This window comes from Terrapene carolina, unplaced genomic scaffold, assembly GCF_002925995.2.
Source record: "Terrapene carolina triunguis isolate 2854851 unplaced genomic scaffold, T_m_triunguis-2.0 Scaffold132, whole genome shotgun sequence".
Taxonomy (NCBI): Eukaryota; Metazoa; Chordata; order Testudines; family Emydidae; genus Terrapene; species Terrapene triunguis.
Window position 1 is genome coordinate 2,004,870 of NW_020664483.1, and position 27,756 is coordinate 2,032,625.

The 27,756-nt window shown below is 52.9% G+C and overlaps 1 protein-coding gene across 1 annotated transcript in view; it reads left to right on the plus strand.

Annotated features, from left to right (window-relative positions):
* The window catches only part of TTBK1 (tau tubulin kinase 1), a 105,704-nt gene that overhangs the window by 59,116 nt on the left and 18,832 nt on the right, over positions 1–27,756 (plus strand). The window contains exons 9-12 of the mRNA XM_026653206.1: positions 2,997–3,151; positions 4,694–4,913; positions 9,077–9,252; positions 13,601–14,159. Coding sequence (XP_026508991.1) covers positions 2,997–3,151; positions 4,694–4,913; positions 9,077–9,252; positions 13,601–14,159 — 1,110 coding nt within the window. The remainder of the gene's footprint in view (positions 1–2,996; positions 3,152–4,693; positions 4,914–9,076; positions 9,253–13,600; positions 14,160–27,756) is intronic.

The window sequence follows — 27,756 nt, forward strand, 5'->3', positions numbered from 1 at the left end:
CTTTGATTTCACAGGTGGAGAGGCCATTCCTGCGAAGCCGGAGAGAGGCAGGGTCATAGGGTGGTTTGTCACTTCCGAGTTTTTTCCTCTCTCCTCCCACCCCATCGAACAAAAAGCCCCGACCTCTGAGGCAGACAGACCCATCGCCATGAACCTGGGTGGCGTGAGAGCTGTTTGAACGTTGTCAGCAGTCTTTTAAAGGCAATTAAAACATCCGTCCTACATGGCATAGTGACAGTCGGGCCTGTAGGGTGCATAATCACCCTCTTGGAAAATCCAGGTTATGTTCCTCAAGCAGCCGTGTCTGAGCTAAGCATGTTCACACGTCCGCTGCCAGTAGTTGGCTACTCTGCATATGCGTGTCTTCCTTCGGAGTCCCATGGGCCCTGCCTGCAGAATGAGCCCCACCGTGCAATCATGCCGGGCAGGTATGCACACATCTGGTCCACAGGAGAGCTGAGCTCCAGGCTCTAGGGACGCAGCAGCAAACCAGCGGCATGGTTTAATCAAATCAAGGTTAAAAACGTGCACACTTTCTTTTCCTAGCTTTTAAGATGTTTTAGGCAGCCAGTGGGGAGAGGGACAGCCTTGGGCAGCAATATCTGATGTTCTCTCCGTAACATTTATTTTCTATTCTTGGCACCGTTCTTAGAAAGGAAGGGAAAACTAATCTGTGACTTAGGCCTTGGCTACATGGGAAAGTTGCACCCGTTTAACTTAAATCGCGTTTGAAGTTTATTTAGTTAAACCGATGCAAACCCCTGGAGGGGCGAACCAGCCTGCAGATTTGGTGGCTGCATCCCACCGAGATGAAGTGACTTGGCCAAGGGCATGCACTGGCAGACCAGGGATTGAACCCTGAGTCCTCGTCCAGAGTGTTAATCACAGTCCATCCTGGTGCTCTGGCAGGGGGAGGGCTCCCCACACTGACCACAGATGGCTAAGTGCCCCCAGCCCCTGTCGTGTAATTGACTCACCCAGCACCAGGCGGGCGGGCTGCGGCAGAGCCCAGGCCAACCCCCAGGTGTCCAGGCCTCCATCCATGGCCTTACAGAGACCATCCTTCCCCCTCCTGCAGCTACTGTCTCACTCCCTGCACTGAGCTGCCACCATAGGTGACTCCTTGCTAGGGCAATTCAGCCTGGTATCTCACAGGCTGTGGGCAGCAGAGCGAAAGCCATGCATTCTGCCCCTTTACTTCCAAAGGCAGGGCAGCTGTACGGGAGACCTGGGGTCTCGGCCCAGCTCTGCCAGCAGGCGCGTTTTCCTTTCTATGTGAGCAACTTCTCAGTTACCTGAGCTGAGAATGAGGGATCCTCCCCCTGGAGGGTAAGGCTGGAAGGTCTTGGTTAATATTAAGTATACAGCAGTACTAACATCAGTCAGCGGAAGAGAAGACTTGCACTCATATCTGTCTAGCTCCTAGGCCAGGTCACCTTCCCCTAGGTGACTGGATAGTTTGTATGGAAGGGCTCTGTCTCAAGGGTCTGTACTCAGTGCTGGTGTTCCATGCATTGCTCTCCCCAGCCCACCCCGCCACTCCAGGGCATCACCTACAAAGTCCAGTAACTTTGGAACGATCAAGTTCTGGAGCCGGTTCTTGTTGCTAGGCACTAGATCTCAGCTGGGGCATCCCCCCGATATTAGCTTTATGGCTCTTACCCATTATTTCCCCCTATCTCCACTCAAAAAAGCATTATAAAAAGTTACAGTTTGTAAAAGAGGTCATGTTTGGCAGTGCCGTGTCTCAGGAGACACGTTACCAAATGATCCCAAATGTGCCCCATAAACTCCACCTGGGGCCCTAACTGGGCATTCCCATTTCCAGGCTGAGCTGAGAGGGGACGTGGCTTTTAGAACAGGCTGAAAGTTCAGCTTTCTGGAGACAGGCTGATAGCACCTTCGCTATGCGAAGGCCTGTGATACGGGAGAAAGAGGTACCAACTGGAGCTGGTCAGAAGATTTTCATCAAAAGTTTTCTGGCAGACAATGTTTGACAAATGCAGAATTTTTAAGAAAATCATTTCCGCTGTGTGTGGGGGAGGGATGGTAGGGGAGAGAAATTAAAAAAAAAATAGTTTCCAAAAGTTTTGTTTTGGAAAATGTTTGAAATTTAGTTTCAAAACATTTCAATGTGAAATGTATTTTATGTTATGTTTTTCACGTTTATACTATTTCTATCTAGTATTTGACATTGTTTCATGACATATAGTCGTAATGCATAAGAAGACATGGCATGTTATCATAGGACGGGGCGTGTCATATTATACACTTTTACCAGTAACGTCATTTTATGATGTTAGTCATAATATAGCTAAAGTCTATTTTTATACTTTCAACAAGGAAAGAAGGTAAGCACTCAGTATTGTAATAAGAGGAGCAGCTGTGTTCAATCTTCTAGAGAAATGATTCCAGGGTAACTCCAGAAAATTGAACACAGCTGCTCCTCTAATTAGCACACTCAGCGTTTATCTCATTTTCTAGATCCAAGTGTCAGTGTCAGATTGTTTCATTACAACACAAACAGGAACCACTTTGAGCTACATTAGAAAATAAGGAGGTTTCAATGTGTACTAAGTAGCAGTTGTCATTAATGCTTTTTTTTTAATGAAATAAAACAAAATAGTATATTTTGACTATTCTTTGATGTTATGATGTGATGTCACATGCACTACTGCCGATGTCATGAAATTATGTAAAAATTATAAAATAAAAATGAAAAAATTAACAGTTTGTTTTGAAACAAAATTTGGACATTTTTCTGAAATTAAATTTTCAAAACTGAATTATTTCGGAATTTCCGTTTCACAGGACATTTTTAAAAAATTCAGTTTTTTGTTCTGATTCTGAACTAAAATAAATTTCAAAATGTCAGAAATCCCCATGAAATGGAAATTGTGAGTTTGAACAAGCTGCGTTTCAGGCATTCTTTAAAGCAGCTGTCAGCTGTTACAGATCCTATACCTTCCTCCTTGTTGCTATGTTTATTCTTCTAGCTGATCATGTCGGTGTTTGAGAACAGCATGAAGGAACGAGGCATTACTGAGAACGAGGCCTTTGACTGGGAGAAAGCTGGAACGGACATTTTATTGTCTACAAGCACCTCCACGCCACCACAGCAGAACACTAGGCAGACAGCCGCCATGTTTGGGTGAGTGTTATGGTCACACCTGTCATGCTGCCAGCAAGCACTGGGCCAAGGGAGAGTCACTGGAAGGGACACAGGCCATGATTGCCCTGGACAATAGGATTAGGTACAGAAGCGTTGTTCGTTTGGCTGTAGAGATGAAGTGTGTATAATACGGTGTGCCTAAGTCACTGGATTGCACCTGGATCCCGAGCATTTGTCTTGTTGTTATCACCTTATATGTTCTACTGGGAACGTTCCCCTGGTTACGCTGTTACATTAGGAGGGTGCTGCACATGACGTGGTGCGTGGCACTAGCCGTTGTGCCAGTGCACATTACATGGTCCCTGGTGCTCACCAGAGTGAGCCTGTGCTGATACACATTATGTGGTATCTGGCTTTCTCCAGTGGGGTCCGTGACCCTGGGACAAAGCTATTTAGATATTTAAAAATGGCCTGGAAAAACTCCTCCGACGGGAGATTGAAAAGATTGGGATTGCCTGTTTTAGCGAGGTGGTGAATCAGAGGGGCTGTGACAACAGTCGTTAGAGCAATGAAGGGCTCAGAAAAGGGGAGTGGGACGTTCTCTTCTCCCTGCCTCACAGCATTAGGATCGGGGACAGTCAGTGAAATTGAAAGGTGGCAAATTCATGACCGATAAAAGGAAATGGTTTTTCACAGAATGTGATTAACCTCGAACTCCTCATCACAGGAAGTCGCAGAGGCTGGGAGGTTGTCAGATGAAAGAGATTGGATGTTTATATGGGTGGCAAGAATATCTAGCGTTCTAATAGCGAGTGCTAACATGTTCTGGCAGGGATATTAAATCTTGTATTCTGGGGTTTAAGCCAATCTCTACCTGTTAGAGATCAGGGTAAAAACTGACGTGTGGGTAGATTAGCCCACATCTGCCTCTTCAGGATTCCTTCGCCTTCCGCTGGATCATCAGTAGCGACCCCTGTCCAAGACAGGAGACTGGAGTAGGTGGACCCTGACTCGGTCCTGTCTGACACTTGCTTTGAATAGACATGTGCGGGTGGGATGTTTAGAATCTTCTGAGTGGTTTAGCAGCACAATCCAAGAGGAGGCAACTGGAATTTTCTCTGAAGTCGCCTAGGTGCTTGTGAGAGTCCTGTCATACCTGGACGACGAGCACCTGCTCCGTCCCACTGGGTAGGACAACATGGGTAAGGTTTATGGAGCCCCATTGGCTTGAGGGTAGGGGGACTCTTCCCCTACAGCAGGCTATTCCCTAATTGTCCATTCTGGGGAGTCCAGCACCTTCTCTGAAGCAGGGGTTCTCAGCCTGGAGGTTGTGACCCCCAAGAGGTCATGTATAGGTCTGGGGGACTCCCTTCCTTTGTTTGTTGCTAGAGGGGAGGAATTTCGTGAACTTGTTGTGGCATGGGTTGCAGGCCTGGGAAAGGTTACGACCCCTGATGCAGCCAGCCTGGCAGCTCCTACATATGGCGTGGGGCGCTGAGGCAGGTCCATGGTGCAGGATATATCAGAGTCCTGGTTCTCTCTGTGATCAGAGTCGTTGTCCTGTCTTGATGTCCCCCGTAGGGTGGTTAACGTCACTCCAGTTCCTGGGGACTTGCTGCGTGAGAACACTGAAGATGTCCTACAGGGTGAACACTTGAGCGACCAAGAGAATGCTCCTCCGATCCTGCCAGGCCGGCCAGTGGAAGGGCTGGGCCAGGCTCCTAACATGGCCTTCAACGAGACCGAGGTTTGGGAAGAGACGGACGTGAACCGCAACAAACTCAGGATCAGCATCAGCAAAGTAAGGAACCTTCCTCTTGTCCGGCAGTGAGATGTACGTGCCCAACTCAGGCCGTAGATTTAAAACCAGAAGGGACCACTGTGACCATCTGGTCTGACCTCCTGTATAACACAGGCCAGAGAACCTCACCCAGTGGCTGCTGCCCTGAGGGAATTCTTTCTCCCTGCTACATGTGTGATGCTATCTAGCCTAAAAACTTGTGGTTGAACTAATGTGTGTCTTTGAGACATCCCAGCTCAGTATAAAGACTCCGAGCTTTGGAAGATTTGCCCCATCCCTTGGGAAGCTGCTTTAGTATGAGACATCTTCTTCCCTTGTAGGTACTTATAAACCAAGATCAAGTCACCTCTTTGTCTTCTCTTGGATAAGCTGCATAGCTTGAGCTCCGTAAGTTTCTCACTGCTAGGCAGGTTTTCCACACCTCAAATCATCCTTGTCGCTCTTCTCTGAATTGCACTTCGAGTTTTTCAGCATCCCTTTTGACGTGTAGAAACCAGAAATGGGCCCAGTACCTGGCAGTGGTCTCACCAGTGAGGTAATATCACCTCCCTACTCCCACTCAATATTCCTTCATGTTAGCCTTCTGCCACAGCATTGCATTGGGAGCTCATGTCCACTTGGTTTTCCCCAGGATCCCAAAGACCTTTAATCACTGCTTTCCCAGACAGAGCCCCCATCCAGTAAATGTGACCTGCATTCCTTGCTTCTAGATGAATGACCTTGAATTTCATTGTTTAAAAACACATATTACTTGATTACTGCCGTCTCATCAAGTGGTCCAGATCACTCTGTGTCAGTGACCTGTTCCCATCATGATTTACCAGCCCACCAATCTTTCATCATCTGTTCATCACCAAGGCTTTTATATTTTTTTCCAGATCATTAATAAAAATGCCAAATATTTTTGGACCAAGAACCAGTTCCTGCAGGACCCCACTAGAAACTCTCTCATTGGATGATGATTCCACATTAACAGTTAGGTTTGAGATCTGTCAGCCAGTTTGTCACCCATTTCATATGTGCCATACTGATTTTTAGTGCTAATTTTTTAATCGGAGTACATGTGGTACTAAGTCCAAGTATATAATGTCAACGTGGTTATCTTTATCAACTGGACTTGTGATCTTGTCAAAGAATGATATCAAGTTCATTTTTTCCACGAAGGTCTGTTGATTGATATGGATTATATTCCCATCCTTTAGGTCTTTGTGGATTGAAACGCATATCAACCTTTTCGTAGCTTTGCCTGGAATCAATGGCAGGCTAACTGCCCTGTCGCTACCCGGGTCATTCCATGCATGCCTTTTATATATTGGCACGGCATTAGCTTTCTTCCAGGCCTCTGGAGCTACTTAGTATTCTAGGATTTATTAAAAATTAACATCACTAGTCTGGAGAGCATCACAGCCAACTCATTTAAAACTCTTGGATGCAAGTATTGTGGACTGGCATGTTCCCTTTAGAGACTGGTGTGTAGTGGAGACAGGATCATACACTAGAGTGGGGAAGCTTTGTTTCTATCATGTCTTACATTCTTATGTCCATATTGTGGAAACCATATTCCACAAAAATCTGTAACTCCTGGTTCCAAAGGTCACCTCAGCTTTTTCTGTTCTTGAGAGCCACCAAATATACTGCAGCTTCTCATTCGGGCCTGAGACGCCCCTGAGAGCCCCGGCACTTGGTGGTTTTCCTTGCGGGTGCTCATTTTGGCTCATGCAGGAGTTATGTCAAAATGTTAGTGTTGGAGCAAGTGCTGCTGGTCTCATTTCCCTCTCTGGACTGCTCCAGTTGGCAGCCATAGACATTCCTTCCCGACGGTTTCTTTTGCTTGTCATTCTCTGTATTCCCGCTGGATGGTACATACAAGGTACTGGGCCTGGAAAACTCGGCTTCCCCTATCATGCCAGTCTGATTTCCTTCAGAGATAGATATGAGTTACACCCGGAGCCTTCATGTCAAAGGGGGAATTCAGACCTCCTTTCTGCACAGTATTGGTACATCTTGACAGTGCTGAATGCCAGAGCACTGGTGAGCCATGCCGGAAGGTCACCCCCAGATAAGAGAGGCCTCTTCAGGAGCCACAGGGTGACCGTCCATCAGTCTGAGTGTGCTGTTGTTTCTTGCCAGTTTCCCGGAGAAGCAGTTGAGGACCTCCGGCAGGTGCTGAGCACCTGAAGCTCCCAGGGACTTCAACAAAAATTGCAGTTGCTTGACACCAAGCAGGCCTGGGGGCATATCATCCCGCCCCACGAAACTCAGGCCTCTCCTTTTCTTTCTGTCAGAGAACATAAGAACGGCCATACGGGGTCAGACCAAAGGTCCATCTAGCCCACTATCCTGTCTACCGACAGTGGCCCGTGCCAGGTGCTCCAGAGGGAATGAACCTAACAGGAAATGATCAAGTGATCCATCCCATTCCAGAGGCTGTAGCTGTATGCTGCATGTTTTCAGGTAAAAGGACACAGCAGCAGAGCTGCAGCTAATCCCGCTTTGCAGACGAGTCCCAGTCAGCCCCTGGGCAGGAGGAGCTGCTGCTGCTCAGTATAAGTAAGCTCCCAGCGGCGTCGCTGCTTCCAGGCTCAGTCCCAGCCTCCTGTGCCGCTTCAGCACCAGACTGAACGCTGTGGCAGCGTCGGAAGCTCTCCTTTCTCCACTGCTGTCTGCACCACTGCTGACACCACCACTGTTCTCCTGGACACCCGGTCCTGCAGCCCTGGGGCTGCTCTGACTCCCCACTCTTGTCTCCCCCGTTCAGGCACCAGCCAGACCTTGCCACTGTTCTCCACATCTCTCAGATCCAACCCTTTCTCTCTCTCCCAGCCAGGCCCTCTGCAGCTCCCCCCTTCAGTACTGCAGCCACCTGCCTCTGGCCTCCCTGCTCCCTTCCAAGCTATGCAAAACCCTGGGCTGAGATCTGCTTCCCTGTCGGCCCTTACTCTGACCAAAGCCTCCCATTGGCCTCCCTTTCTCCGCTGCATCAGGCTCCTTGGCCTACAGCCCTTCACAATTCTGTCCCGCGTTCTTCCTCGCCGCCCCTTGTGCAGAGAGCTGCCTCCTTGGACTAGCCCACGAAATCAATGCCATCTCTTCCAGACCTGCTTCTCCTGTGATGGCTGCAGGAAATCGCCGGCCGATCCTGGGCAGATGCTCAGCAGGGATGGCGGGTTCATTATTTAGCTCTTCGTTTCACACACAGTCTAAATGATTTCTATCCCCTGGCATATGTCCACGGTCAGGCCTGCTCTGCACACACAGTTTGTACCACTGTCTCTTAGGGGGCTGATTTTTCACTGATTGAGCATACCAGTCCCACCTCAACTGTGGACGCAGGTATGCTGTTAAAAAGGTGCCTTATCCCAATCTGATTTATTCCCATTCCTCTACAGAAATAGCTACACCAGTATAACACACCATTACCCGGTGTAGCTGCATCCGCTCTGGGGGGCATTATCTGCTGTACAGTTCCAGCACTACAACCTTTGTACTCCTCTTGTCCTCCCTCCCCAGTTCCCTCCTGCTTGTTACACTCACGTCTTGTGTCGATGGTAAATTCTGTGGGGCAGGGACCATCTGCTGCCAGCACAACAGGGCCCAGGTCAGGCGTGGGCCCCTGAGCACTGCCAGAAGACGAGGGCCTACATAACACCCAGCCCCTGCCAGAAAAGCAGCCCTGGTACAGGAGCAGGCTCTGGGCAGCCACGCCGGGGTCCCAGGCAGGCAGTGTGACAGAGATGATTCTCCCTTGCCCACCTCGACTCCCTTAGCTGCTGCAAGAGTTGTTTTTTTAAAGTGAGTTCACTCCAAACACACGAGTAGATTCGGTTGAGGAGGTGCATGAAGCTCAGCCAGAAAAGACCCTCTTATTCTGAAGTAAGAGGGTCCACATATGGTGTTCTGCTTTAAATTCACACAGCTGTTCTGCTTTAAATTCACACCCTTCCTTCATGTGGAATAGCTTTTGTGTGTTGACAAGCCCCTGCGTTCCTCTAAGCACAGCCAGCACAGGCCGTGAGAGGACAGCTGTGACTGTATTGTTCTGGAAGGAAGAGATGGGAGAGATTCAAACCCAGAGCGAGCGTCCCAGGTGGTGGGCCGTGCTGGGTTCTCCCCCGTGTCTGCCATCAGATCCTTGATGTTCTCAGTGTTTTACCCCCATACAGACCCAGTGCATGATGGAAGAGGAACAGAGAAGTGGTGTCTGCCCCAGCTCCCCGATACGGGCGCCTCCAGACTCCCCTACCACTCAAGTGCGCTCTCTGAGATACCGTCGTGTGAACAGCCCTGAGTCGGAGCGCCTGTCCACTGCCGATGGCAAAGCAGATCTACACGAGAGAAGGTTTGCTCACACACCACAGCATCCCTTTCTGCTATGCCCTGGGAAATGAAGGGGGTGTGGCTGGATTTGTTACATATTGTAAAGTATTTTTCTTCAGCCTCAGTTTCTCTCTGGCTTTCGGTACTGTTATTGGCATGACACGCTAGGCAGGGGCTGCCTACGTAGGCTCCTCCTCTTCTTCGCCCCTCTATAAAGCCGCCAAGTCTCTCTTGTGAAGCCTAGAGATGTTTGTGCGGAGGACGCCTGGCTGGTTTGCTAGCTGGCATCTTGCTGGCATTGAGAAACAAGCCCCGGATGATGCCAGCTCTTTTACACTCAGCATGCTGCCGCTCTCCCAGCTGGAAACTCAGCGGGTCCGAAGTGCTGGCAATCGAGGGCCAGGCCGGCAATCGAGGGCCGGGCCATTCTTGAGAGTCACAGTAGGAGGGTGGCTTCGGGGGGAGAGGTTAGAAGCTCTGGGATGGCAGGACAGGTGTGCAGAGGGGTTGCTGGAGGCTTGGCAACAGGAAGGGGGGATGGGGGTCAGTCGCTGGCGGGGGCAGGGAGTCGCAGCTGGAAGGGCAGGAGGTTTGTTAGAGGGAGGCAAAGGTGAGTCCAGCAACAGGAGAGTGTTCACAGCCCATGGCTGGCAGCAGGAGGGAGGTGGGAGTGGACCACTAGCCACACAAATATGCCCCACCACTCTGAGAGTTAAATGGGATGCACCTAGACTGGGGTTTACCTTGCTGTCCCTGAACGTGCTCGTTTCACCAGTTCACCTCCTGGCTGGGGGAGCGCAGAGAAGCGTGCTGGTGTGTGCGCACAGCACACCGGGAATCTGGAGCGCAAGCCCTGACTTCAAGTGGCAAAGGCCACAGGAAAACCTGGTGTGAGATCCGTGGGGAACGAGGCCACACTGGCCGTGATGAGGAAGGGGAGCAGTTTAGGGTAGAGGTAGGAAATGAGCGTGCCTTGAAGTTCAGCACTGGGGCCGTTCTGGTGTGGCTTGGATAGAAATCTGAACCTGCTGATGACACAAGGAGGTGTGCGATCACCAGGACTCAGACAGAAAGAACAGGAGTACTTGTGGCACCGTAGAGACTAACAAATTTATTTGAGCATAAGCTTTCGTGGGCTAAAACCCACTTCATCGGATGCATGCAGTGGAAAATACAGTAGGAAGATATATATACACAGAGGACGTGAAAAAATGGGTGTTGCCATACCAAGTGTAACGAGACTAATCAATTAAGGTGGTCTATTATCAGCAGGAGAAAAAAAACTTTTGTAGTGATAATCAGGATGGCCCATTTCAAACAGTTGACAAGAAGGTGTGAGTAACAGTAGGGGAGAAAAATTAGCATGGGGAAATAGTTTTTACTTTGTGTAATGACCCATCTACTCCCAGTCTTTATTCAAGCCTAATTTAATGGTGTCCAGTTCTGCAGTTTCTCGTTGGAGTCTGTTTTTGAATTTTTTTTTGTTGGAGAATTGCGACTTTTAGGTCTGTAATTGAGTGACCAGGGAGGTTGAAGTGTTCTCCGACTGGTTTTTGACTGAATTATCACATTGGCATCAATATTTCCCTCTCTGGAAGAGGGCACATGGTTTGTGGCTCTCAATGTGGAAGACGCATACTTTCACATGCACATTCACCCAGGTCACAGAAGGTTCCTCAGGTTCCTCGTTGGTCAAGACCTTACCAATTCAGAGTCCCCCCGCACTAGGTCCATAAATTTCATAGAAGTGACCTTGGACTTGACTGCAGCAAGAGCCTATCTACCTAACAAAAGATTCCATGCCAAGGAGACCCCATAAACCAGGTCACCCTCAGACCTTGGACTGCAGTCAAAGCTTGCCTCTCCTTCCTTGGCCACAAGGTCTCATGCACACACATGATGCCATTTGCCAGGCTCCATCTCTATTGCTGTCAAACCAGGCTTCCGCCAGTCTACTCACCAGACAAAGTCAGCCTCGTTGCCAAAGTAATAATTCTGTCCAGAGTTCTAGCCTCTCTTGTCTGGCGGACAAAACTTGTAGAAAGTTTGAGTGGGGACTCCTTTCCTCACACCTACATCCTGAAGGGACTTCTTAGATCCTTCCCACCATTAGTGAAGCCAACCCCTCAATGGGACCTCAACCTCATTCATTCATCTCTCACCAGACCTCCCATCGAACCTTTAGCCATATGCTCTGTGTCCCACCTCTCGGTGAAAGTTGCCTTCCTAGTTGCCATCACAACAGCTAGAAGAATCAGTGAACTAGGAGCACTCATGGCAGACCTACCATATATACCTTTCATAAAGGAAAGATCTCCCTTCACCCCCACCTGGAATTCATCCCTAAAGTCATTTCAGAGTTGCACATGAGAGACAGAACCCACTTACCAATTTTTTTCCCCAAAACTACATGAGTCTGATAAGGAAAGGCCGCTTCATTCTCTAGATGTCTGAAGAGTGCTGGCCTTTTATCTACAAAGAACAAAAGCACTTAGAAAGATGCCTAGACTTTTTGTGTCAATAGCAGAGAAATCAAGGTGTCAAGCTCTGTTTGCACAGAGACTTTCTAAATGGATCTCTGGCTGCATTATCCTTTGCTACCAACTAGCTCGCATCCCTCTCCTGGAGGGAGAGAGGTCTCATTCCATCAGAGCACAAGCAACCTTTGCTGCATGTCTGAGAGACGTACCTCTACTGGAGATATGTCGGGCAGCTACCTGGATCTCCTTGCTCATTATGCTTTGATCCAGTCTTCTACGACAGACACAGCTGTGGGGACAGCAGTATTCCAGTCAGCCATCACTTCTGTGCCCTCGCACCCACCTTCTGTTTGACTGTTGCTTGCAAATCTCCCATGTGTGAACTAGACATAGGGACCAACGGACACTGCTACTAAAAATCTCCAGACTCAGGCTCATGGTGCGCATGCGTAGTCACATGTGGAAGACGGATAGGGGCCACACATCTTGAAGACCCTCCAGTTACAGATAAGTAACCTCCATTTACTTGCCCTACACAGTAACTGGAGTTCTTTGAGATGTGTTCCCCCTGTGGGTGCTCCACTACCCAGCCTTCTTTCCCTCTGCTTTAGAGTTTCCTCTGAGGGACTTTGGGGTGGAGAAAGAACTGAGGGGAGTTCACCCATGCAGCCCTATCTAGCCTCAGTGTAGGGCATGAGGATGTGTAGGGTGCATATGCGGGCCAAATGAGCACTGCTACTGCAAATCTCTGATCAAACATGCATGGGGCGCATGCGCACCTGAAGTCAAACTCTCATAGACTTTAAGATCAGAAGGGACCATCGTGATCATCTAGTCTGACCTCCTGCACACTGCAGGCCACAGACCCTCACCCGCCCACTGCTGTAATAGACCATAACCTCCGGCTGAGTTACTGTAGTCCTCAAATCATGGTTTAAAGGCTTCAAGTTATAGAGAATCCTCCATTGACACTAGTTTAAACCTGCAAGTGACCCATGCCCTATGCTGCAGAGAAAGGCACAAAAAACACCCCCCAGGATTTCTGCCAATCTGACCCGGGGAGAAATTCCTTCCTGACCCCAAATATGGCAATCAGTTAGACCCTGAGCACGTGGGCAAGACCTGCCAGACAGATATCTGGGAAAGAATTCTCTGTAATAACTCAGAGCCCTGCCCATCCAGTGTCCCATCTCCAGCAGTTGGGGATTTTTGCTACTGGCAGTTGCCGATGGGCCACATGCCATTGTAGACAGTCCCATTAGTTGGGGTTGGTCCTGCTTTGAGCAGGGGGTTGGACTAGATGACCTCCTGAGGTCCCTTCCAACCCTGATATTCTATGATTCTATGATCAGACCATCTCCTCCATAAACTTGTCACGCTCAATCTTGAAGCCAGTTAGTTTTTTTTTGCCCCACTGCTCCTCTGGGAAGGCTGTAAAAAACCCTGATATGAAATGAGCATCCAGTATTCCCTCTGTCTTCAAGGCACTTTTGTAGTCCAGGTTAGAGGACTGGTCATCAGGTTACAGGAAGCATGATGCCAGGAAACTACGGTGCTCCTGTAAACAGACTGACCAGAAGGAGAGCGACCTGAAGGGGTGTTTCCCAGTGGTGTGTAACTCCCATATTCTCCTTGTAGTCATTTACTAGGAAAAGACATGAAGTTGGCCCTAATCCTGAAGCAATTTGGAGGGGATTTCTTTATATCATTGTAGGTTCTAGTTACATGTTTTGGGTTAAGCTGGGTTATATATTGCTTGGGTGTATGGCAGAGAATTGGGAAGGGATCACATGGGTTTTCTGAGAGACCACGTGGGTTATGTGTTGGCTCCTAATGTCCCTGTGATCCTAAATCTTGGCTCAAATCTTGGTTTCTTTGTCTTGTTTTCAGATCTCGCGTGGACTTACCTTGTTCCCCTTCCCGGCTGGTGTGTTCCTCCCAACCAGCACAGATGCTGTCCATCGACACTGGGCAAGTAGACCGTCAGGCGAGCGGCAGGATGGATGTGTCTGCTTCTGTGGAGCACGAGGCCCTCAGCAATGCTTTCCGCTCCGTGCCGCTGGCGGAGGAGGAGGACTTTGATAGCAAGGAGTGGGTTATCATTGATAAAGAGACAGAGCTGAAGGACTTTCACCCGGGTGCTGAGCCGAGCACTTCTGGAACTACAGACGAAGAGCCCGAGGAGCTTAGGCCGATTGAAGAGGGCGAGGAGAGGAGGCGATTGGGGGCAGAAGCTGCCGTCCGGCCGAAGGTCCACGATGGGAGAACATGGGGGATGCCGCCTGTGACTGAGGAGGGCAGTTCACACAGGCACGAAGGACACTGTCAAACGGTATCTGACACCAGACCCGAACAGCAGCCAGGAAGCCCGGCCCAGTTATCGTTACACTCAGCACCAGCTCTCCGACAGCACAGACGGGAGTCCGAACCGACTGGTCCTCAGAGACAGGTAAGACGTGCAAATGGACCGCAGCTCACCCACTGCGCTGGTCTCCTTCTCTGCCCCGTACCCTCCTTGTCTAGCTTAGGAAAGGTGCCATCTGGGCAAGCCCCTGCCGCACTCGGGAATTTTGCTGATCCCAGTATTGGTGCCTTTGTAAACTCGCCCTTTCCAGGCTGACATGCCAGAGGTGCTCCCAGTACTGGTCAGATCACACCAGTGCTCAGCGTGTCTTGTGACCATCTCCACCTGCTCCGGGTCCGTTGGAGCCGTGTCAGGGCAAGGGCGGGCGGGAGGCGAGGCGCTCATCATGGCAGCTGGGTGCGTCAGTGAGAGCAGGCAGGGTCATCTCTCAGTCCTCCACCCTGGACCTAGGCAGGTCAGAGGGCAGCAGCGGTGGTGCTCAGACGGTCTCAGATCTGACCCAGGGCCGGCTTGGGGCAGGTCACAAAACAGCTCTTTGAAAATGAAACTCGGTTAAGAACACGGAAGTGTGTACGTGAACTCCTCTCCCCCCGGTAATCACCATCTGTCTGAACAAACACACACCTGCAGACATACACACGCATACACACACGTGTCTGCATGCACATACACACTGCAAAGCGGACACCCAGACCCGTTGTTGTTGTTGGGGTGGGTTGTTTGCAGGCGTGCTCGGTAAGTGCCCTGTGTCTCCCAGATGTTCAGGAAAGGGCTGTCCCCACGCCAGGGAGAGTATGATGCTAGGGACAGATGTGCGCTTCTGCCAGGGGCTGGTATTTGCATGGCTGTGAGGCTCCCCAAGCAGCAAACTGACCCAGGGACACTCCCAAAGACATGCCCAGGACATGGTAAGACCACGCCTCGCCCCATGGGACCCTCCATCGGGCCAGCGAGCAGTCCCAGGTGGCCCATCTCCTCCCAACCCCTCGAGGCCCTGCGCAGTGCTGCTGTGTGGGGCTGTAGCCACTGTGGGTAGACTAGAACCACCGGAAACAGTCACAGGACAAACCACGTGCAGGGGGACAGGGCCAGGCGCACGTAGAGCCTGTGTCAGCTGCAAGCCCCACAAGGGGTTAGAGAGGTGCAGCAGATCCACAGAACCCTGGGAAGGTCCTGTCTGCTGTGCGTCTGCTCCCGGGAGCTGGGCCTGCAGTTATGGGCGAGGGCTTGCCAGGGACAGATACAACTGTGGCAGGAGACACGGAGATAATGGGCTTGTGGGTAACTTGCTGCTAACGTGCCAGGCGGCCCCAGTCTCCAGCGGGCTGTCAGAGGCAGTCTTCTCCCATGTTCCTTGTGCACCAAATCGCCCCTTCCTAGCCGTTCCCTGGCTGCCCGGGCTTGGATCCAGGTGCGTGGCCATTCAGCGCTGCCGGCCAGGGCCGGGTTTGGTTTTCCCTCTCACTTCCAGCCATGCTTAGCTCCTACAACTGCCTCTCAGTGCACAGCACAGCTCTGAGGGGAGGACCGTGCACTGGGCAGTCACGCAGCCTCTGCGGACTCCTGCGTGAGAAGTGAATGGGTGGGGAGGAGGACGGCAGCTGGGAGGAAAGCTCTCCGCGCCAGCCCTGTGGTGGAGGAAAGGAGCTGTGTAGAGCTAAGGGCCCTGAGCCCCGCATGTTTTTATCCAGCCCTCCCTCAGAAACATCTGGTGGGACTTGGCTTGCGCCGGCCTGGCAGCTGGCTGTTCCAGCAGCCCCAGCAGCACTTGGTGAGTGGAGGGGCTCCGTCTGCCCAGCACGGCCTGCGTGCCATGAGCTAACTCCGGGAATCCTGAGAGTCTGTGAACGCTCTGACCAGGCAGCGTGCGTGCGAGTGCAGCGTGCTGAGCCATGCAGGGTGTCTGCGGAGGTGCCACTCACTGCAGTACCGGCTGGCGATAGCCACAGGTGTTATTGTGTAGATACAGGACCCACTCCTGGTCCCACTGAACTCCCTTGGACCTCTGTGAGCCTGGCCTCCAGTTCTGTTTGCTACTTACACATGAGATTAGCTGCAATCCTGTCTCCTTACAGCAGTACCTTCCTGGAGTTATCCATTTAGCTATCGAGCTACCATCCTGTCCCAGCATCTCCCAGGTGTTGGAAAGGATGGCGGTCTCTCGCGCCTCCTCTCCAAGGGGATTAGACTGCCCTTACGAATGACTGAATCTATCAGAGTGCGGGTTGCTGCTAGTGTGTGTGCGTGTGTGTGTGTGTGTGTGTGCGCGTGCCTGGCTTTCTGTTACTGAAGCAGGAAGGAGCCTTTATCCAAACCCACATAACAGAGCTCAAAAGTAAAAATGTCTCAAAGCAGCAAGTTAAATTCACGGACAGTGACTACAACCTTCCAGTTGCTGCCCAGGATAGAAACACAAATGCATGTGCACTCCGGGATTTTGGCTACCGGTCCCCTCTGAAAACCTTTGCACACTTTGCCATTTCTTGGAGCATGTTCCTCATTCTTGCCAGCGTGCCAGGCGCTGTACATGAAGCAGATAAAAACAGTCCCTGTCTGAGGAACTGACACAGAGAGGAGAAGACACTCTGCATAGCCCGTGGCGCTGTTAGCTATTCTTCTTCATCTTCCCCAGACACATGTCACTGAGTTGGAAAGGGATTTTTCCTGACCTATGTCTCTGGTCTCATGGCAGAATTGATTCGTTAGGACAGGTTTGAAAGAGCAAGAGGCCTGGTGCACTAGGACTGGGAGTTTGGTCTGTGCACAGGAGCATGATGGAAGGAGGCACAAAGCCATGGGTAGGAGAAGGAAGAAGGGGGATAAAATCATTGACAGCACAAAAAGTACAAGGTAGGATGTGACAGGAGGTGCAGGCAGAGCTGTGCATCGCCTAGACGGAGAGGATGAGCCGCTGAGCTTGATGCTCAAGGCAAGGGGGAGTCACGGGAAGGATTCAAAGAGGAGAGGGATGAGGGAATCGGGTGGGAGAGGAAGCTGCAGTAATCACAGTGGGATATGCCCAGGGCAGGGACATGTCTGAGCTGCTGGGATGGAAGGGAAGGGTCCTGGAGGGAGAAACAGCAAAGCTAGTAACAGCGAGGGTGGGAGGGAGGAGCTGAAAATGCTCTCAAGTTCCTGGCCCTGCGAGATGGCGAGGAGCGTGGTGGTGATGGCAGAAGTGAGGAGTAGGTTGTGGAGGATAGGGAGCCCTGTTTTAGCCGTGTTGAGTGTAGCCTGGCCGTGGGCTTCTCAGGTGTTGTCAGAGAGACGGGCACAGGGCTGGGCAGAGGCAAACCCGTGGCTGAGTCCTCAGCACCAATATGGTACCATGGCTGAATCCATGCAAGCAGATGAGGCCGCTCCACAGTAAGATGTGCAGCTAGACGATCAGGGGACCAAGGACAAAGCCTAGCGGGAGCAGAGACAGGACCTACTCAAGGGATGCTGGAAGTACCGTCAAAGAGGTGAGAGGAGAACCAAGGGACAGCAGAGCCATGAACGCACAGCGCAGTGTTGTGTGCACGGTTAATAGCAGCCAACCTTCACCCTAGAGGTGGCCGCAGTCAAGCACTTGACAGGTGGGAAGTGCCAGGTTTATGGTGGTTTTTGCAACCTTAATTCTGCCCCTTGGCGTGCCTATGCTGTGCACTGAGTGAGGCATGGTCCTGGGGAAGAAATAGTGCGTGCTCATGTAATTAAAGGCCGTCTCCTGGTGCGTGCACACAAGGGGGCAGCTCTATATCCGGCATGTCGTGAGTTTCAAGTGCTTGGCCCTGCAGCCTGGCTATCCTTCTTTTGACACCCCTTTTTCTGGAATGTCCTGGGTTATCTGTAAATGGTAAAAATAAACCCCATTGTGTGCAACTGTAACAGGGCAGGGTTTGAGCCCCAGGCCTTGAGGCCCCAGCACAGCCTACTGTCAGTGGAGCTACAGGGCTAGCGGCATGAGACGGCTGCTTGCCCAGGAGGAAGATGGGCCTCTGGTGCCCCGTGGTGTGTCTGGAGCGTAGTCAAGAGGATCCCAGTGCAGCGGTGAGAGACTCTTGCCCCACATGGTGGCACCAGAGTGAGGTCTGGACTTCCCTCTCTTCCCTCTGCCCCTGTCCTGCCCCTTGGGGTGCTCTCAGAGTGGGGCATGGGCTGCTGGGGCCACGGGCCAAGTCCAGTGTGGTCAGATGCAGGGGAACATAGTACGGGTGGGTCTCTCCCTCCCACTCCTGCCGCTGCAGTAGTTGTGACAGCTCCCAGGCGTTCCCAGTGAGTGCTAGGCATCCTAAATACCGGAGCCCTTGCTGGCTCCCCCTATGGTCCATACATATCTATATAGACAGACTGCACACACCCACGAATCATGACACTGCTGAAATGCAGCCACAGCCAGGGCAGTGAAACGGGAAAGCTGTTTAACATGCCTGGAAACAGCAGGCATCGGTTTAGGACAGGAAGTGAAGGGATACCGTGGGCTGCTAGAACTGCAGGGGGAAGTGAGGATGGGAGAATATAATTACCCTATTTGGAGCTTTGTCAGGACCGTGGGGTGCACCCAACTCTTGTGAAATGTGTCTCCAGACCTCTAATGAGCACGCTGAGAAAAGAGAGGAACAAAGGAACTGGTGGGCAATGCCGTGCAAGCAGGAAGGGACTTGGGTAGGGGCTTCTCTTGTGAGCAGGACTCTGCGCATTCCCCGGCTTTCCTCTGACCTGCGTCTGGGGGGATTTTCCTTGGTGAGCTATTTTCAGATGTTGGTCAACGCATTCAACATACCTAGTCAGCCAGCCCCTCCGCCTGCTGTCTCTGCCCAGACCCCAAGAGATTTACCTTCTTTCTATTCACTTGCACCGTGCTGAGCTGGCCAGATAGTCTTCACTGGAAACCGCAGCCACGGGGCAGAGGCAAGAGCAGGCCCCCCCAGGGCTGGAGCGGCCCCTGCAGCGCCTCCTCCCCCTCCTGTCCCTCTGCCCCCCATTCAGAACGAGCGTCCACTGCCTCTGACAGGGCCGCTCTGTGCTTGTCTGCCTCAGTAGGTCTGATAAAGGCTTTTCCGGCAGAGCCTCTGCACCAACTGTCCTGTTCCTTTGCTCGTCCCACAGCCGTTTGAGTTTGCCCGTGGCTGTCGGGCTGGGGAGGTCATACCGGGTGCATCCTTGAGAACGGTAAGCCAGGGCTGAACAATGTAGAAAACGCAAGTTTTTAACAGCATGCCTGGTGAACAGTGCCGAGGAGCAGATGTGTGGCTGGCGCAGGGGGGGCGGGGTGCTCATGCCTTACCCCCCCAGGGCTGCTGGGCCCAGCTCAGCCCACAGTGCAGGCCACATGGAGTTTCTATAGAGCCCTGAGGGCTGCCCGAGCTTGTGCCTTTGAGTGATTGCAGCAACTCAGAGCAGCCAGGGCACAGGAATGTCCTGCCTGGGCCCCCTTCCTGCCTCTGGGGGCGCCTATCCAAAGGGCTTCCGGCTCCTAAGGGAGGTGCAGAGCCAGCGCTCCACTCCCACAGTGGACCTCCCGCAGCAGGGCTGTTCCCTGAGAGGGAGGGGACTCGTGGACTTTGGCACACGGCTTGGGCTGGCACAAAGGGGCCGTGGCACAGAGGTGATTTCCCGGGGCTTCCTTGGTGGCTAGCAAAGGTACTAACGTGGTGGGTTGCTGCTTTGCGTTGGGGTCTGGGAGCGAATTCCCGTTTCTAGACACGGATGTGTGAGTCTCCTGGCACTTACATGCTTTAAACCCACCAGAGTCACAGCTTGGAAAGCAGGGGGGCCCCTGCCCAAGTGCACGGGGAACCCCAGTGCTCACAGCCAGCCCCAGCTCTCTGGATGCCACAGAATTAACAAACACTGACAGTGCTCCACCATTGCTCTCTACGGGTCTCCTCCGCACCAGAGTAAGCTCCCATCTGCTCCCTGACCCCAATCCCCAGAGACAGCCTGGGAGAACAGACAACTAACAGTTTGCCCTACAGCTCCCCAAATCTGGGCTCTGCCAAGCCACCACTAAGGAACCCTCCGCCAGAGCACCCTGCGTCTCTCCCTTTCCACTGCGAGATCATTGCTGAGTGATCACTGGGGGCTGTTCTCTCCCAGGCTGTGCTGACCATAACCACCGTGGCATCGCGTAGGGAAGAGGGTGTCAGGTAGCCAGGACCTCCGTCATGTAGGGCTTTATTGATCACAACCAGCACCTTAAACGTCACCAAGAAATCATCTGGTATCCAGGCGAACTGTGGGCTGCCCAGGAGTCCCCTCCGCAGAGCCTGGACTCCACATTCTGCATTAGCTGCAATCAAAACTTGCTGGGACTAAGAGGCGGATAAAGGGCCACGCTTCCGGAAAAGGCAGGCTGCTCCCTCGTTCGACACCGCTGAGAAGCCACGTGGAGCTCTCGAAACGGGGTGACACTGAAAGTACTGAAGGGCAGGCGCAATCCATCCGCCAGGGGTGCTGAGAGAACCCTGGCCACTTCCGCTTACCTCTCCCCTTCTCTGGGCATTACAACTGTCCTGGTTAGCCTGGGCTCCTTTGGGCACTGAGTTATTCCACCAGCAGGGTCAGGCGTCAGCTAGGACTGTGTGCCACCAGCATACGGAAGACCTGACGTTAACCTTCTTGACAACCCCATCTGCATGTTAACCAGAGGGGGGACAAGACAGAGCCTTCTGGTGCTTTGCTAGGGGCTGCGAGCAGTGGCGCAGTGGCGCTGAAGACAGCTGGTAGTCTGGAGAGGACTGGCATGGACACGTTTATCTTCATCCGCCACTGGCAGGAAGTTATCAGCCAATTCCCTAGCAGAGTTCCTGTACTATACCCAGTGCTACCACCCAGCTCTATGTGTAGGTATACGGGTGTTGGAGTAAGGCAGGGGTGGCCAACCTGAGCCTGAGAAGGAGCCAGAATTTACCAATGTGCATTGCCAAAGAGACACAGTAATACATCAGCAGCCCCCCATCAGCTCCCCCCCCCCAGTCCCCAGTGTCTCCCACCCACCAGCAGCACGGCCGATCAGCACCTAACCCTCCATCCCTGCGCCTCCCGCCCGCCGCGATCAGCTGTTGGGTGGTGTGCAGGAGGCTTGGGGGCGGGGGGGAGGAGGAGCAAGGGCATGGCAGACTCAGGGGAAGGGGCGGGGGCCTTGGGGGAAGGAGTGGAGTGGGGCCGGGGCCTGGGGCAGAGCCAGGGGTTGAGCAGTGAGCACCCCTCGGCCCATTGGAAAGTTGGCGCCTGTAGCTCCAGCCCCGGAGTCGGCGCCTATGCAAGGAGCCGCATATTAACCTCTGAAGAGCCACAGGTTGGCCACCCCTGGAGTATGGAGTATGTTGAGGGGATTACAGACTGGGGTTAGCTCAGGGGCTCTCTCTGCAGCCTCTGCCGATGGATGCTGGTAGAACAGCGCTGGTGCATAAATAATGATGCCCACACCCTGAACACTGCGTGCAGATGTGGCCGTCCCATCTCAAAAAAGATCTATTGGAATTGGAAAAGGTTCAGAAAATGGCAACAGAAATTATTAGGGGTATGGAACGGCTTCTGTATGAGGAGAGATTAATAAAACAGGGACTGTTCAGCTTGGAAAAGAGACGACTAAGGGGGGATATGACAGAGGTCTATAAAATCATGACTGGTGTGAAGAAAGAAAATAAGGAAGTGTTATATACTCCTCTTAACACAAGAACTAGAGGTCACCAAATGAAATTAATAGGCAGCAAGTTTAAAACAAACAAAAGGAAGTCTTTCTTCACACAACGCACAGTCAACCTGTGGAACTCCTTGCCTAAGGGTGTTGTGAAGGCCAAAACTATAACGGTTCAAAAAAGAACTAGATAAGTTCATGGAGGGTAGGTCCATCAATGGCTATTAGCCAGGATGGACAGGGATGGTGTCCCTAGCCTCTGTTTGCCAGAAGCTGGGAATGGGTGACAGGGGATGGATCACTTGATGATTCCCTGTTCTGTTCATTCCCTCTGGGGCACCTGGCATTGGGCACTATCAGAAGACAGGATACTGGGCTAGATGGGCCTTTAGTCTGACCCAGTGGGGCCATTCTTATGTTGCTTTTCTTTTTCAAGTTTGTTTTCTGGAGAGTTTGTTCTGGGTGTGGTTGAGAGCTGAACGTGATGTGTGCTCTACCTGCAGAGCAGGGGCAGTGCCGCCTTGCCCCCCCACACCCCCTCCACACCTTGCCCTCGTGATTCCTAAAAGTCCCCTGACTCTACCTCATGCTCTCACTACTTCGCATCTTCTCTATAACTCTTGTGTCATGCAGCAGGTGCCTGCCTGGGAAGTGGGGTGTCTGAAGCAGGCGTGTGGGGTGCTGACTTTCCGTCCGGGTTGCTGTGCAGACACATGCCCAGTCTGCGACTGGTTCTGTACTGTCGAGTGTAGGTTTGAGCACCTTGTAGTGCAGGCTGGGAACACACACTTGCTGGTGGGTTTTTTTGTTTTTAGCTGCCTGTGTTGGTTCATTGGAATCTCGGACTCCGCTCTGGGACAACATTCATGGGAGGCTAAAATTGAGTCACCAAAGAAAAACACCCAGGCCTGACTCTGAGGCCTAGTGCTGCCCAGTGTGGTACCTCCGCGTGGCCTCGCTGAAAAGGCTGGGTGGTGCTTGTGCCGTATCTGTGATCCACCATGTCTGGCAGGGCACAGCTAGGAATGCCGAATCTAGCCAGAGCAAATCCCCTTGACTGCTAATGCTCCAAAGCTCCCGAGCCCTCTCCCGTGGACAGAGCTCTCGACAGGTACCGCGAGTAGCATGGGTGAGAGACCCAGGGGAGAGCAATCGCAGCACCGGGACAGTGCTGCTTTCCCTACTTCTGCTTTCTGCAGGGCCTGGCCTGATTGACTCGGGGGTACCTGCTGTGGGGCTGCAGCCCAAAACGATTCTGTCCACCTGCCCGGAGAGTGCAGGGGCTGGGCAGGACTTTCCCTGCATCGCTCCGCCCTGTGTCTGGGGGCCTCTGTGGCTGCAGGCACCAGAACTGTGAGCAGGGAGACTGTCTAACCTCCCCTGCTGGCACCCCGGCAGTATGGAGGAGGGAGCTGTCTTGCCAGAGAGCTAAGGGTGACGGGCAGGTGCGAGGAGGGTCTGGGCAGGGGGGGCAGAGCCTGGCCGAGGATGACAGGCTGGAGGGGGCAGGGACATAGGGGACAGGTTGGAAGGGGGCTGGGCAGAAGGGGGCAGGCAGGGAGGGGGTCGGGCAGTACCAAGGGACCAGAGCAGAAGAAGGGAGAATAGGATGCAGGGGGAAAATGGAGGAGGCTGCTTCAGACTCCCCTGCCCCTGCCCCCCATCCCCTGCTCTGTCCCCCACGGCCTGCCCCTCTGGTCCCTAATATCTTCTTCTGGGTCCCACAGTTTCCTGCTGCTACTGGCTGTGAAGGAGGGGCTGGTGCCTTCACCCATGCCCGCCCCTCCCCACTGCCCCGGGGCACCCCATGGGGGCCTAGGGAACCATTCCCCACTGGGGAGAGATGAGCTGTGCTGTGCAGAGCACGGGCTGCGTGGATCCTGTTCAGTAGATGGGAAGCGGGATGTACCCACGCTGCCCCAACTTGTGTAAGTGCCACCAAGCCAGACTAACATCACTGAGTGGAGAGAGTGAGAGCTGGGTCTGGGCATGTGCCAGCTTCCCCCCAAATCAGTGGCAAGCTGTGAGTGTAGAGCCAGCCTCAGAGGCCTGAGTGCCTATAAGTAGATAAATACAGTAGATGGCCAGTGGGCGCATATATATATATATATATATAACACTAACACACACACACAGAGAAGGTGTATCTCTTCCAAGAGATCGTGCCTGTGAGAAGAAGCTCTTTGGATTCTGGGCTCTATACATGGAATCAAATGGCCTTTGCAGTAGGAGGCTCAGGGAAGAAAGACAGCAATTTACATAAAGTATAGCTCATTTACATGTATTAACTAGCGCTCTAGCTCATGGCAATCCAGACCTACAGTTCAGTAGTAGTTACCCGACTAGATTCCTTTAAGCCATACCATAGCCTGCTGCATTCTGCCTCCTCCCTGCCCCTTGAGGAAAGGCATACTGCACACAGGTCTGTCCAGTACGACAAGCCCTAGCGCCAAGTGGCAGGCAGTGAGAGACCGTGTCTAACAGATATCAGCGAGACGAGGTAGGAGCGCCTTCCCATCCATAACACCGGCATAAATTCCATAAACGTATTGGGTCCTTGGGTCCTCGGTGCTTTGGCGGTAGAGATCAGACATTAGCGAATCATCCAATTAAAGGAGACACTGCTTTACTCCCACCCCACCCCAAAGGGCAGCCATACCTCATCATGCGTGATGGGTATAGAAGGGCGCCTCGGACACCTTTTATGGGCTGGAGGGAGGAGTCCCTGGGTGAGGGTCCTTGGCTTGTGTTATGCAGGAGGTCAGAATGGATGGTCTAATGGTCCCCTGAGAAGCACTTATAAGCCTAACCGCGCTCCGTCGCTGGCAGAGAAGGGACTCTGAGTCTGCCAAGCACAGAAAGCAGGAGTCGGAGCACTAGGGTGAGTTGAACTAAATGAAGGACATGCCCAGTCATCTGTACTTTTACAGCAGGTACCCGAACGGGAGATTGGCTCCTGGGTGAGAAAGTGCATGTGCTGGCTGGGATTTGTCGGTCTTGGCATTTAGATAAGGTCCCGTCCTCAAGAACTGACCATGTAACTACCAAAGGGATGTGGGAGGGGAATATTGGAAGGCCATGTGATCAGGTGGGGGAGCTCAGCCAGCGTCTACGTGTGTGTGTTTGCGCCAGGAGGACAGGCTTGGCATAGACAAGATGCAGCTGAATTTCCCCTCCAAGTCACGATACCCTCCCACATCCCTTTGCTCGGATTGTGCTGTCAGTTCTCCTGGGGAGTGCCGAGTCCTCCCCCGAGAAGTGTCTGTCCAGGAGGGGCACGAAGGAGGAGAGGATAGAGCCTTTACTGGGAAGGATGCTGCTTTGAGGGCCTTCTGGCCGCCGGTGGCCTGACGGCTGTGAGTGGACTTGAGAGACAAGCATGCTCCTCAGGGCTCAGGCAGACAGCTGTGGAAAGGGGAGGAGCGGGTTAGCATTCCCAAGTCCCCTGAAGCTAAAGAACCAGGGAACGTGGCTGGAAAGCCTCCATTTCCCTCAGCACATGGGGAAGGCTGGGCGCTGTTCCTGAAGGAGTATGTCGGTTTCCTTAGCAGTCAGTGGTGCGCTGAGGTCCCGCCAGCATAAACCAACATCTTGTCATGGGTGAGTGGGGGCAGAGGGGCACGTGGGGCAGGAAGAGGCCTGTTGGAGGTGGACTGGGGCAGGGTGGAGCGACGGCGAACCCGAGCGTATCTTAGAGCTCCCAGGCTCCTGGCCCACCCAGGGTCAGAGAAGGGGCTTACATCTCCCTCCTCCCTGGGCTCCACTCTAGACAGGCCCTTTAACTTCCTTTGAGAAATGGCTGCAGTGGTCACTCCGCACTGACTGCCTTCCAAGCAGCCCCTGATTCTCCCCGTGCCCAGGGCTGGTGCCCCAAGCCTGCGCCTGTTGGGGCGACGGGCGGAGGCAACACACTGTGGTTTCAGTGGCATAGGCAAGAGAAAGGACTGAGCTGTCTGCTCACAGGAGGGTTCATTTGCGAATCCCAGGGGCCAGCCGTCGAGACCCTGGAAGGAGCCTGCCACCAGACCTGGCTAGTCAGGGAATGTGATGGTATCGGGTCTTAGCAGAGAGTTTCCAGCAGTGCCCAGCTGCTGGCTGTTACCTGTACGCAAGGTGTCTGTCTGAATGGCCTAGCTGCAGTGCCAGGCTGAATGATGCAGAGGAGCAGGCGATGGAGGTGGCTTGAGGAGCCAGTGCCTGGCAGCTGGGGCAGGGGACTGGTGTGCAGGAGTCCTCTGCTCCCTCTCTCCGTCACGCTCCCACGTCACTGGGGAAGGCAGGACGGCCCCGCTCCCCTGATGCAATCTGAGTGCAGGTGTTAGTGGTCCCGTAGGGTCTCCAGGCAGCCTGACACAGTTTACCAATGCAGAGCAGTAGGTAAGGTCAGCCTAGAAGGAAAGCATTTGCCACCCGCCAGCGAAGATGTCTGCAGCATGTGCAGCACAAACCAGGAGCGAGTACCTGACACCTTTTCCTCCACTCTTCTTGGTCTTTTTCAGTTGGAGGAGGACAGGCATTCCCAGCACTCCCTCCCGAGGTACAGCCCCCTCAGAAGACTGGCGTCCTCCGTTTTCTCCTCCTCAGCCCTGGAGACAGAGCACTACCCTCAGCTCGGTGGCACTTTCATACAGCGCAGCCGGTCAGCGGAGAGCAGCCCCGTGCGCATGCCCCACCGCAGGCACATGCCCCTCACGGCAGGAAACCACAGACTCATGCCTTCTGTCCTCCGCATTTCCAGGTCCCAGCTCCAGCAGGTGTGGGCCCGCTTCACCCATAAAACATAGCCCGTACGGAGGAGCAGCAGCCTCCGTAATGCAATAATAACGCCCACCTCCCCACAGTGCGTCACCACTTAACGCAATACTGAACCCCAGACAACATGGCCTAAGGTACTGTAACTTCCAACGCCCCCTCAGCCAGACCCAGGCGAGAGAAAACCCAGACTGAGAACACCGGCCGCTCCAGCCATCCGACACGCCGGGCGAGGCTGCATCCCGGCTGAAGATAGATGGGAATAGCCCCGGTGAACATGACATGTATTAGTGGGCTGCCTCCAGAGCTCCTCTGCTGGGCTCCATGGTGGTATTGTGCAGCCACGGGGTTGTGAGTTCACGGCTGCCTCACGGAACACGCGCACATGCCAAACATGTTTTCAGGTTAGGCCCGGAGTGGAGAGGCAGTGCAGGTTCAGAGAGTGCCCACGCTCCAGTAAAATCCAGGTCAGGTTTGTCGTCATTAGTCTGTTACACTGGGCCAAATCTGGGGGCCGTCTGACTCGGCCTGGATTCAGGGAGAGTCCCCCTGGACGTTTGGCTGAGTTAGTCCCTCAGAATTTGTCTCTCTGTGGAGTCCCGGTCACCGTTTCTCTGTTGCTCTGAAATCCCAGAACGTTTGTTGCAGTCTGTTTTTCACACGGTGACCGCACCTTTCTGTCCCCTGTGACTGTGTCTGGTGTGTGACAGTGAGCCTGTTTGTCTGTTCTCCCCTCCTACAGCTGCTCCAAACCTACCTGCGTTGCCCTGGGAACGCTGCCAAGTGTAGTGGGCTAGTAAGGGTTTCCTTACCGGCCCAGCTGTCGATCGCTGTATTGAAAAATCCCTGAAGCTTCAGGCACCTCTGGCTTTTCATAGGCGAACCAGCACAGCCACCTTGCCTTGCCATGTCCGTTCTTGTGATAGCTCTGATTTTGTTTTGGTGTGTTTTGTCAATGAACGGGTGAGCGTACTGAGTCCCAGGATAGCTGTTCTCAGCTGTCACGTGAGGAAAAGAGGAAAGTAACTTCCAGGAATTCTAAGTATTATTTTGCTGCTTCTCTAGAGACTCTCCTGCCAGGCACATGATCCTGGTGCCCGTGGAGAGCCATATCCCAAGGCATGCCAGTTTTCTTTCTCTTACTAATTAGATCAGGTTTCTTGTGGGCCTTGGACCTCAGCACCCGCTGCACGGAGCCCCCGGAGACCCCATCCGAAACAGTGCCTGGAGTCTGAGGGGCTCTGGAACGTCAGGGGTGATTGACGTTGTCACCAGAACCCTGATGTCATCTGTCAGTGTTCTCTG